Source organism: Rissa tridactyla, chromosome 1 (genome assembly GCF_028500815.1).
Source record: "Rissa tridactyla isolate bRisTri1 chromosome 1, bRisTri1.patW.cur.20221130, whole genome shotgun sequence".
Lineage (NCBI taxonomy): Eukaryota > Metazoa > Chordata > Aves > Charadriiformes > Laridae > Rissa > Rissa tridactyla.
Window position 1 is genome coordinate 83,247,627 of NC_071466.1, and position 12,502 is coordinate 83,260,128.

A 12,502-nucleotide genomic window follows, 5' to 3' on the forward strand; every position below is an offset into this window, starting at 1 on the left:
CCTACAGTTGCATGAATGGCTTAAATAGGGCTAACTGGAGGCTGCTGCCAGACGGGGTGGCCAGTCCCAGCCTCCTCCTCTTCTCCATCTCTGACCCTGTCCCTTCTCCTCCCCTCCTCCTGTCCCCCTCCTTCCCAAGGGAAACAGTCAGAGAAAAGGCTTTGATATCCCCGCACTACAGACTTTCCCCATAAGAGGAATATTACGGTTGTACAAAAGCATGTGTCACAGGAAGAAAAACGTTGCAGACATCTAGAATGGAACAGCCCACACATAAAACTATTTCAGAGCTACATCTCTTGTGAAATACAAAAAAGACATCAAAAGAAATTATGTCACTGATTTCGGCCTAGAAAGAGGCACAACTAAAAATTTCTACATCTCAACCTGCTCTTGGTAATTTTGCTTTGTCCCGTTCAAATGAAAATAACAGAGAGAAATGATGTCATCTTGGCAAGTGTTAGTTTAATTCATCGGACTTTATTCTAGATCTCTTTTCTTCCAAGCAATTGTATATTGAAATGTGTGCGGTGGTCTTCTTTTTTTGTCCTCCGTTTTCACATGAACTCCATATAGATGGTAATACACACATATATACAGAGAGAGATACTGGCGAAAAGCAAGCTCTTTATGCGGCTGAGTAACCACTAGACATCTTTCACTAAAAATGTTAAAAATGTGCAGGTGCTTCTGTATTTACAAAGGGTTTTATAATGAAGAGATGGACATCTAGTGAATAGAGTATCTTCTGCAGCACAATTTACACTACGCCTACTTTTGAGGACTGTTAAGGAGCTTTAATTCCCTGTAGCAAACCTGTATCAAGCCTGGGATAATACCGAGACAAGATCAAATAGTGAAAATTGCTTGTGAGAGCTTGGTTTTGCCCTTCCTTATACTCCACTATCTTTTTAATTCACGGTGAGGGTTTTTTGGTAATAAATTGACACAGAGGTGCTGCAAGAAGCTACATGCAAGAACGTTTTCCTATCAAGTTTCATATCAAGATGGGATGTGGAAAAGCCTTGCAACCACCAGAAGAAGAGAGCCAAGATTTATACCGAATGCAGTATTCATAAAAAGGGCTGGCCAGCCTGACAGTCCTGTAACAGTCAAAGGACAAATCCTGCCCCTTTCTACTTGGGTTGGTGCTTTTATCTTACAACTTTACTTGGGAAATGGAGATATGATGGGCAGAGTCTTTATGTGATGGATTTTAAGCCCAGAACTCAAGTAAAACCTTGGATCTTGTATATTTAAGTGGTATTTGAAAGTGTTCCTTAAGCTCCTAAGCCTTTTAGATGTTTTTGACAGAGATACTCAAGAATGTAATAAAAACACATCAATTTTTATATAAATCTTACTTCAAAAAAAAGGAGCAAAAAATATGCTCATTATTTTCTTAGCTTTTTATTCCATCATTATGGCACAAGATAGAACTTAAAGACAACATCACTGAATAAGTCTTCAACTGCATTAAAATTAAGACTAATATGTTTTATAAAATTCTTTTGATATGATACACTTTCCCTTATCAAGAAGCGATAAAAAGAATTTTTCTCTAGAATACTGAAGTACATTGCCACCTGCTGGCCATAAACAATTTTGCAATTTAAAAACACCAGAACGTGTATAAAACAGCAACATTAACAATGCAACATACAGTTATTGAAAAAGTACTATTGACCCAGACTTTGGCACAATATTTATAGAAATGCAGCTGTGAACTTCTCCAAACGTCATGTTAATTTCTGAAACTCTGTGTGACTCCCTTTAGTATGTCTGTCTGTCTCTCTGCATTTTTTTTTCTTTCCCTAACTTTCTTAATGCTGAAGTTTTGTCACTTCAAAAGGAAAAGCCATATTCTCTCTCGGTTGTTACACACCTCAATTTATTGGGTTTGGTTTTCTAAAATTTGGATTCCAGTTTATTTATTTGATTTAGAACAATACATAAACTCATACATTTATAAATATATATATTATATCCTGTATACACACCATTGGTTTTCTTCTAGAATGGGAGGGCAGACCTTTGCACTACATCCTTAGTTGGTTTAGGCACGGCCTTGCTCTAAGTCGATTCTCTGAGCTGCTTCCTACCAGAATCTAAAAAAAATATTTTTACAATCTTGTATCAAATTTTAATTTCGTTTGCAAATATATTTATAAGAAAAAAAAATATTCCGTATTTTCCCCTCTAAGCTCACTACTACCCTTATAAAATATATGGCTTTTCATGTTCCACTCTATTCTAGTGTTTTTCAACAGGCAGTGAGAAGAAGAACAACTTCCCCCTTTAACAGGTTTTTCTATATAAGCACAGAAACCAGCTTGTGCACTTTCTATAGAATTCCAATGCATATCACGGTAATGTAAGTGCAGTGATTTAAAAAAAAAAAAAGCAGTCATGATTGATTGACATCTGTATACGAAAACATAATATATGATTATCATACAATACCCATTACAGAATATACAATCATCAAAACTGCAGATATATAAATACATTTTTAGTAACATCAAAGCAACAGTTTTATCTTATACACAGCGTATGCGTACAGAGTTATCAGACTAAAATTTTCATCTTGTTTTGTCTCAAAAGCTTGCTGAAAAACAGGAACATACTGCATTTGTAAATGGACTGCTTGACAGTGCTATTAAGAAATTAAAGTGAACAAAGTTTAAAAAAAAAAAAGTATATGCAATTCAGTTGGTATAAAACAAACAAGCCCTCCCCCGTTTTCCAATGTCCCCGTTGTTTTCCTATGAGGCGGAGGCAGTTCTGCAGGGTCCGATCATACAAGGGTTTCTGGAAGGGCATCGGGGTTATCACCTGATAATAGCTCCCAAATTTGCCACCTCTCCCTTTGCCAATCATGCCAGTCTGCCTCCGAAACATTTTTACTGTTCTGACTGTGAGGTGCCGTGGAATAGATGTGACCCGCTTGGGTGTGCGGGGCTGGCCGCTCCTGCCTGGAGGTGGCCTGGTCAGGGGCTTTGGCTGGCGGTCCTCCAGCTGCTCTGGTCCCTGAGCTTTTTTCTTGGCGTTGAAGTCTCCACAAAGAGTGTAACGTTGAAGAAACGCCCGATCGCTGTGACAATGCAGAGCTTGTTTTTCCTGGGCCTGGGTAGGGGGGTGGTGGCCGCTCTTTTCTGTAGGGGGGCTTGGCTGTGCTTTGCGAACAACCTGCGTTCAAGTCACGCTCGCTGAGGTCCTCCGCACTGCTTAAAGTCAAGTGCCGCTCCGACTTTGAGTGGGACAGGTCTGAACTCCTACTGCCGACTTCGATTTGTGGGTTACTGCACACGCGAGACACCGTGGGATGGAGCTGACACTCCGGAATGGCAGCAGTCGTCTGGCTCCTTCGCATCACCTGCCTGCTGGTGTCCAATTCGGAGGTGCTGCCCTGCCACCGAGGAGAATACATGGCGAGGTTCCCCTGGGAAAGAGAGCACTGTCCGGGTCGCAACAAGCTGCTTTCGTAAATGTTCCCGTAAGAACCTGGGGGACAGGGTCAGAAAGACAACATCAGTCTGCATAATCGTCTGCGTGGCATTCAACGAGTTATTGCTTTTCTCCTGCATCACCCTGTAGATGAGGGACGGGGGCTTTTATCACCAGGCTATGAGACTGGAGGTGTATCAGCCTCATCACCAGCTGAACCTGGGGACACAGAGCAGCAGCCCTACATCTGTCTGAGCTGTGCCTAATATATTACCAGGTGACTCTAATACTTTGCTCTGACATAAAGCCTTGCAGCACTTAACATCTTTTAAATGCTTGAAAAGCAGGGGGGTGTTTTAGTCTCATGGTTCCTCTGTGAGGTGGGTGCAGATGGGAGAAAAACAAAGGCAAGACGAGAGAGGGACTTGCTGGGACCATGATGGTCAGTGGCAGGGTCAGCACCCAGGGTTGCCAACCACACCGCCACCGCGGCAGCAGCTCTCAAATCCCCACCGGGCATCCACCTTTTAGAAGAATATAAAACTATTTTTTGAAGTAATTTTAAAAAATGACTCTTTAAATTACCTTGTGACAGTTTGAAATGTCATCGCATTTGTCTAACCGCTGTGCTTCTCTGTATTTTATTGAACGCTCACCTTTTAAAAGTCCAGCTCTGGACAGTGTGAATTCTCCTACTGGCTTCACTGCAATTTCTCAAAACCAAGAGATTGTTTATGTCTTTTCTAGGTTTTGGCTTAAAAATTGAGAAATAACTGACCTGTCATGGCTGGATCTTTGCAGCCACTTTTCAGCGTTGAATGCCAGGTGCCCCAGATATCAAAATGATCTTCGGAAACATCTAAATAGCAGGAAAAGCAGGGAGAAGACGATGAATTGAGCCTCTTAAAGCCATTATTTAGAAACATACAAATTGAACGGTAAAATCTTACGTAAGGTATCATCAGAGTCGTTAATATAGACTAGCATCTGACTTACCGTGCACCTAACACAAACATCTCAAATGTATTTGTTCACAGTTATTTGCTGTCTCGGGCTCAGATCCTGTGATGCATTCAGTAAGCTCTGTATGAACAGGACGCCTGAGTTTGCCGAGAGAGTGGAATTTCCCTAAAGTTCTCTGCCTTACTGAAGTCAGTCAGAGAATTTGCACAAGACCAGGAGGATTTGGTCAACAGAAGGTAGTGCACGTGTTTTTTACAGGAAAGAATGGCAAAGGCCTCTCAGGCAGCCACAGCCCCAGGGGTCACTGTAAGGCATGGGCTATCGACCTGCAGCATCGCTTGGGTCTTACGCAGGAGTGCTGCCACAGAACAGAGGTTTAAAGAAATATGCTCATCAGGCGTTGTGCTGGATTATAACTGTTCTGTGCCTTTTTCCTGATTCCATCTGGCAGCAAAGGAATTTCCCGATTTGTCATGGTCCAGTATTGTTGTGATGCATATTAAAGTCCAAAAGATGGCTAATACGATAAAACTTTGCAATTTCTTGTTCATAATTTACTAGAAATCTGACCAAATTTTGAAACCTATTCAGAGATTTAGACGCTGAATATGGAAGATAAATGCCCATTGGCAGTTATAAGGCATATAACTGAGATAATAGTCTAAATCCCATTAACTCCAAAGGGAATTAAGTGCCTAAACAATACCTCTGAAATGAAAAGCTTTTAGAAATACTACCAAACAGTTATTTGCATCTCTAATCATTGAAAGTTCTTGAAGTCTGGCTCACTAAATATGCATTTCATGAATGCAACTTTATATATATATATTTTTAAATGAAAAGCATCTTGAAGTGCCGGTGAGCTATCAGTTTAAACCACAGTTCTTTACAGAAGAAATCATTCAGGTGTGCACTCCCTAGATAGCCTCGGAAATTATGGATCCCTGCACTAGTACTGCTAGGTGTGTAATTGGTAGCAGATGTAAAGCTGTGCAGCTCGGCTGTGTTCTCCAGTGAGACGGTGCTGAGGTCATTCTTTTCAATTGGAGAAAATTTGTAGCTTGACATCTTAAAGTCTCACATTTTTCCAAAGTCTGGACCATAACCTTGCAGGTATTACAGTCCTAGAGTGCAGGACAAGAAATCAGTCTTTGCCACGCTGTCACAGACAGGCTGAAAAGCAGGACATACATAGTACTATTTTCCTAAACAATAGCTCCAAGTTTTGAGAAATGCGATACCGAGAGCATCCCTGACGGCTGGCTGAGCTAGTAAGGAGGACTGAGCACAGACCCTTTGGGCCCAACACATAAAAAGGATGTTGGTGAGTCATTCCTTGTAAGGTTATTCACACTATTGCTCCTCAAATCCTGCTATATGCTAATACAAACCCGACACTTTTTAATTACTTCAGAAACCCCCATCAGTCACTGAAGAGGAGGAACGCAAGCAGGATCTACTCTACCTTTTCCAGCCTGTGATGCAGAAGAATTCTCCTTTGTCTTGGGCTGCAAATGTCCAACCAGTGTGTACTGTTCAGGTACCTTGTACAGCTTATCTGGGCTGCGGGCAACTTCTTCTTGCATCGCCATCAGCGAGCGCTCAGACAGTACCGGGGAATTGTTGTCGTAAGGGGAGACATCTCCGCTTGAAGCTTTGTTGGAGTCTGTGGAAGAATGTCTTCCTCCTGTGGAGTAGGAACCTTCTGACCGCAGCATCTCAGGGCTCCTGAGAAATTTTGATAAGCACACGAATGTTAATGAAAAATGCTTGATGTTCACAGTTACAGGTGCAGTTTGACATCATACAACTAAAATCAAACACAGGAGTATGATCGCAGCTGCTGAAATGAAAACACTTCAGAAGCAGTACAGAGGTGAATTTTCCATGAGTAAAACTTTTGCCATGAAGTGGCCAGCAGAGGCCACTAAAAATCAAAAGATGTTGCTGTCAAGAAAGAAAATAACAAAAACCACACAACCGTACAGTTCACCACAGGAAATTAAATAGTGAATCAATTCCTTATGTTACCTTGACAATTTAGCTTGTTGCAACAGTAAATCTGAGGGCATGATAGGGAAGATTAGTTTGATACTAAGGAGTATATGCTAAAATCACTTTTTCCATTCTGAAGTACTACACAGTCAAGAGAAATCAAAACCTTAACTCGCCTCTCGCACTGTGAGAAAGATCCTCTTCTAGAGACATCAGAAAGTATATATTTTACAGGGGACAAGCAGATGTATCGACTGTACTCCTGATGGGGACAACCAAAGAACTGGCTCTGCTGATAACTTCTACAACTTCTTTTACCCTTTCACCTTTACATCACCGTCCTAGTTTGAGGTAAAACAGAACCAATTTTCTGATTTGTAATTTAACTTCTTAGCTGGGCCTCTTCTAACTGACTAAGCTCTGAAATTAACAGCGTATTGTTCAGAAACTGTTCACTCTCAGAGTGATAAGACCTGATTATACCAAGGAATGGTATGCACAGAGGCTCTTGCTTAGACTTATTGCTATAACAACCAAGGTCAGGTAACTTCGCTTTTTGCCCTGTTAGAGGGTCGGAAGCGGAGAAGTGTAGAGGGGTCCCACCTGCAGGGAGGAGCGGACGGGACAGGTGACCCAAAACTGACCAACAGGGTATTCCATCCCGTATGCATCACGCTCAGTATAAAAGCTAAGGGATCAAAGGGGCAAGGCTGCTCTGGCTCACTCTCTTTCTTCAATGGCTGACGTCTGAGGAGGACCTTGTCTGTCTGTCTGCCTTTGATCCCGATTCTGAGCACTCCTGACTCTAGTTCTGGAATTCAGCTCCTGTCCATCGCTGACTCCTGTCTGGGACTCTCCCTGTGTCTGTGGGTGACGCGATCGTCATCCTGGGAGCTGGATATGGTTTTGTATATATTGTACGCTTTTTTTTAATTTTTATTATTCTATTATCATTTCTTATTTCCTCATTTATTATTATTTTCATTAAAGTAGTTTAGTTCTTTTTTCTAAACTCGTAAATCTCCTTATCTCTTCCTCTCCTCCCTGAGGGGGGGGGGGGGGGGGGCATCTGTCGTTCTGATTGGCCAATCCTGCCAAAACCACGACAATCACCAACAGCATGGCCTGCATTTCATTTTGAGAAAAAAAAAAAAAAGGCAAACAAAAGACCCACCGAAGTCCAGCCAAGGCTCAGAGAGACAACTCTAATTTTTGAAGTGTGTTAGGAACACTGAGGGAGATTTCTTGAACTGTTACAGTTTACTACGCAGATAGAAGGCAGTTCTTGAGTCACTGAACATCTCAAAAGAGTATGTAGAAACACTCTATAAACAAATATAACTTTTTTCCTATCAGTCCTCCCTAATTTATTTTTCTATTATTCATTTTTCATTTCTCTGCACCTTGATCTTTGTTTCCTAGATGCTTATCTTTTGGTTCTCTTGAGTCAAACACTTCTCTCAGTGACCTCACGTTAATATCTGCTCTAATTGCCCGTGTTATGACAGAGGCTCATTCTTGTAAACGTGCACTGAAAACAGTCAGCCCTTCTCAGCGTCAAATCCAAAGACAGCTTGAACTGAGTGAGCAGCCAAAGCACATTACTTGTTATGGAACAATAACCCTCTTTCCAGACAAATGAAATAAAACTGAAGAAAGAAAATAAAGAAAATACACAGTGGTAAGACAGGCCCAGCCACAGCACACTAAATATTAATAGAGAAATAATGACAACACTTAACACCGCTTTCAAGCTGTTGGGTTTTTTTCCTTGCCGATTTACACATTGCACGTCCCAAAACATAAAATACATACCCTCAACATCATGATTATTATCCCTTTTTTTTTTTTCCAGTATAGAAGCAACTATAAAGCCTTGGCAATGAATTAACTAAGTTTACTCCTCAGTAACTCCCAGCAAGAAATCCAAAACTGAACTGATCCTGAACCTTAACTTGGGCCAACTCAAAAAAACAGAGCTACCATTTGGCAAAGTAGCACTGTCCCAGGCTTCCCAGTGTGGTTGACACGGTAATGTTGGGGAGTCATTACAAAAAGAAGTAAATCATGCCTCAATTATGTAACTTCCCATCTCAACTTCTCATCTGAAGATGAGTCCGACATAAATTAATGTATAAAGAGCCACACACTGAAGAATTACTGTCTTTTAAGTATTTACAACTCCATCAGAAATCTTTTCTCTCTTTTTTTGCCCCTTACTCCTTTCTTTCTGCCTTACTAAGTTCTAAAAAGGCTTGTGCAGTGAGTGTGAGTTAAGATGAGGTTTAAGCAACGTCTTGCGAATTAGAAGAACCAAAATGACCTGAGAGAAATGGGGACGAATGTTGGTATCTGTGGGTTTCCTATGACCAAATGTCTTTCTCTCCAGCTTTCTAAACTGAACGTCATCTAAACCTTACCCAGCTAGCATACAGACATACTTCACACTAATGGTGACAATAAGGCTTATTGCATGTAAACCTTTGCATAATCAAAACCTAACTATGTTGCACAGGGCAAAGAGAGAGGTATACCACCTCTTAGCCATGGCAAGGTAACACAAGGAATAGGGGAAAGGGAAATGGAAATGAAAGAATGTGTGAACATAAACCGGAGCTTTGTGAAACACTGATTTCATGTCTTACCTTGAATGATCTGTTATAGTCTATCTCTTCTCAAGACAGAGCTCCTGATAAAAATTTACTTGAATGGAAACTGTCAAGTCTTTGGAAAGATCCAAATGTTCAAGTTTCGAAACTCATTTACAGTTTCTGCTAGTAAGCCCACGCAAATATATGTATATAAAATATCACTTTCAAATTTTTTTGGAAAAAATTGTTTTAAAAATCAAAGAAAACGCTGGCGGACTCTGACAATCTTACTACAAGAAGCCATCAAAACACTTTAAAGTTGTAAATTGATCTTACACATTTGCAGTTTTACCATGCTCTTCACAAACAAAATAAAACACAACTTACAGAAGACTTCGGCTCGCATCTTTCCAAATAAAGAATGAATTCTCACATATTCCTTAAAACAAAACTTTTCAATCATCACAGAATCATGGTTTACGTTGGAAGGGACCTTAAAGATCATCTTGTTCCAACCGCCCTGCCATGGGCAGGGACACCTCCCACTGTTGCATCTGTTTGCTTTATGGCTTGAGTTCAGTAGCAAACGGATGTTTACTAACATTCAAAATTCATCTTCCCCTGGATAGCTGTGAGATTCTCTACCCACACACTGGGGAAAAACTAACTTGGGAGGCAAACGTAAATACTGCACAAGATACCCACTCGCCTATACGCTGTCTATGAGTAAGGGCAAATTATGATTTCCACAAAGAATAATAGAAGATTAGGTACTATCAAATGTGAGAAATGGGAAGGCAAGTAAAGTATTTTCTAGTGGTTATGAATTATATTAAGGAAAAGATTTAAAAAGTGGTTACCTATAAACTGAAAGATTTGAAAGCTGCAGAAGGAACCTATACCACATATTTCAGATTCCAAAACAAAAACCAACTATGCTGATGAGGGAGTCTTGAGCTATGCTTTTTAACTGGTATCCTTCTGAATTGATGTTATCCAGCAGAGTCTATTTGCATGGGTGAACTGCGAAGATGTTAATAATTACTTCTACTGGGGATATTCCTACTTTTGTGCTGCCATCAAGGTCATCAAAACAGGAAATCCCTTTCTGGTTTTGGCAGAAATCTTTTTCTGTTACACCTTAAAACTTCCAAATGGGAAACCAATTATGTCTTACAAGAGGCAAATCATACAGAATGTGATGGCTTGGCAGCATGCAGTAGTAATTTCCATACATATTTGAGCAACACAGGTGCCACCAACAAAACAGATTATTAGGGATTATGATGTGGTTGCAACTGTAAGAGGGTAGAGGGCTCGATGATTCAGGGAGCCTCCGCAGCTTTGAAAACTGCATTTATGCACACTGTATGGCCTATTGTATGGCTTCATCTTTGTGCCACAGGTTAGGATGGATTTAAATCCACCATCACCACCCAAAACCACTTGAAAATTCTATAACTTTGAAACTCATTTACTCTAAAAGGACTATTAACCATGAAAAACAAGAAATAATCGTAAGAAACAGATTTTATTTTTGCGTTAAAGATGTTTCATCTTACAGCTGAAAACCCCAAATTCCATTGTCATCAAGCCAACATACAAGAAAGTTGGGAAAGTCATCCACAGAAGCACACTTCATAATTGCTGCTAATGATAATTAGTGCTTTACCGTGAACGACTTCCATAAACTCCCTGACACACCATTTACGATGCTCAGCTCTTAAGAGAACTGAAAGATGATGAACATCTGATGTGTCCTCCTCTGGGGAGGAAAAGAGATTGTGTTTTCTCTGTTAGATCAGAGCCAAGAAAGCATTTGTAATGACATCAAAAGCAGAGATGTGAGGGCAATTGCAGAAGCAGGACCTTCAGAGCAATTAATATGACATTAAAGTCTTGAAGTTGATTATTCCTTACCCTATGCTATGCAGCCAACTAGCTTTTCTGATGAAGATTGTCCCAAGTGTATGTAAAGTTTTCTGTTCCACAGGATCTTGGGTACACAACCAGGAAATTTCCAAGAGTAGTAAGGATGTTTTTGGAGGCTCATTTTTATCAAATCGAGACAAACATCTCTACATCATCTGCTGCCTCACATTTCTTACAGGAAAAATAACCAACAAACATGTAGCCTCAAAATTGAGATTACATTCTGAAATAGATTAATCTCTTAAGAGCATCACACTCCTAGCAATAACACTAAGCAACATTCCCTCTAATTGCCTGGAATATTTTATCCAAGAAGTTGCGATCACAGTGAAGACATATCTCATTAACATTAAGAATAAATCACTTACATGATAGCAGAGTAGAAGAAAAACGACAGTAAGTTTTTCCTATCTCAGTGATACTTTATCTGCCCATCACTGAAAATACAATAAATTGTAGTAGTGTAGCTATATGTTCCTATTTGGTTTTGTAATCTTTTCTTACAAAACACCTTTTGTCAGACGTGACCAGCTTTGCACAAAAGATGCATTTTCTTCTGTAGGTGTGCATGCTGGCTGAAAAGTAAGGAAACTCAAGGAAAGGTCAATTGACTTAAAGGGAACAGGATCTAACAATAATCTGTTACATCACAATGATTTGTGATAAATTTATGCTCAATTGATATGCATACCACACGTGAGATACAATTTTATGTCTACATTATATAGACGGTGAAATCCAGCATGAAGGTTCTTATTAGCTTGAGTTAGAAATCATATGATCATTCCAAACTGAGGGCTTAAAGAAAGAAGTCTCTACAGACTTTTCTCTATGTCACGTGATTTGCAGTGTCTCTCCCAGTTGTGGTCTTGGGTCATGGCAAATGTGAAAACAAGTGTAAAAGACAGCTAAGGTACCTCTAATTATCCTGGATTTATTGTGATCTAAATATACACATGGTTACTTATCAGTCAGACGGAAACTGCCTGAAATTATTTTATGTCTGTGTCACACTAAGAAAACACAGAGAAACAATTACCACAAATATCTGTGATAATTTACAACTGCATGTTATGTGTTCATGTGGTTAAGTCAAAAACCTAATAAAATCCTTTACAAGATGATATATTCTGCACGTATTTTTGTTTTTAATTTTTATAATTACAGAAAGCTTTTTCCTCCATGTGTTACGTTATACTATTTCTTTTATACCTCTTTAAAGCCAGGCACACATTACCTCCAACTATACAACGTTCAGAGGGAGAGAGAAAAAAAATCATAGCTAACTGATTGTACAGGTTCAATTTTAATTCTATTCTGAACGCACCAGGCACTTTCCACACACACAGGAAGACAAAGTCTGATCTGTCCCAGAGAGTTTAGAGTCTAGGAAACCTCTTAAAAATCACTTAAAGCAAGCTCGTCAAATTTTGTGATTTTTGCGTCTGACATATTGGGATTCACTAGAATAAAGGCAATGACTGTGTGTCCCATGAGAAAGCCAGGAATCCTGTTAATCCAACTGTACAAACTCATAGCATTAAGGCACACAGGTGTAGGCATACATACACCAT

At 39.9% G+C, this 12,502-nt stretch overlaps 1 protein-coding gene across 5 annotated transcripts in view; it reads right to left on the reverse strand.

Moving 5' to 3' along the window:
• Positions 1-420: 420 nt before the first annotated feature.
• ARHGAP6 (Rho GTPase activating protein 6) overlaps positions 421-12,502 on the reverse strand; it is a 343,882-nt gene continuing 331,800 nt past the window's right edge. For all 5 annotated transcript variants that reach the window (XM_054182853.1, XM_054185159.1, XM_054184310.1 and 2 more), the window contains 3 exons: positions 5,876-6,138; positions 4,226-4,306; positions 421-3,504 (listed from right to left, as the gene is read on the reverse strand). In XM_054182853.1, the coding sequence (XP_054038828.1) occupies positions 2,798-3,504; positions 4,226-4,306; positions 5,876-6,138 (1,051 nt within the window). In that variant the 3' untranslated portion in view covers positions 421-2,797. The remainder of the gene's footprint in view (positions 3,505-4,225; positions 4,307-5,875; positions 6,139-12,502) is intronic.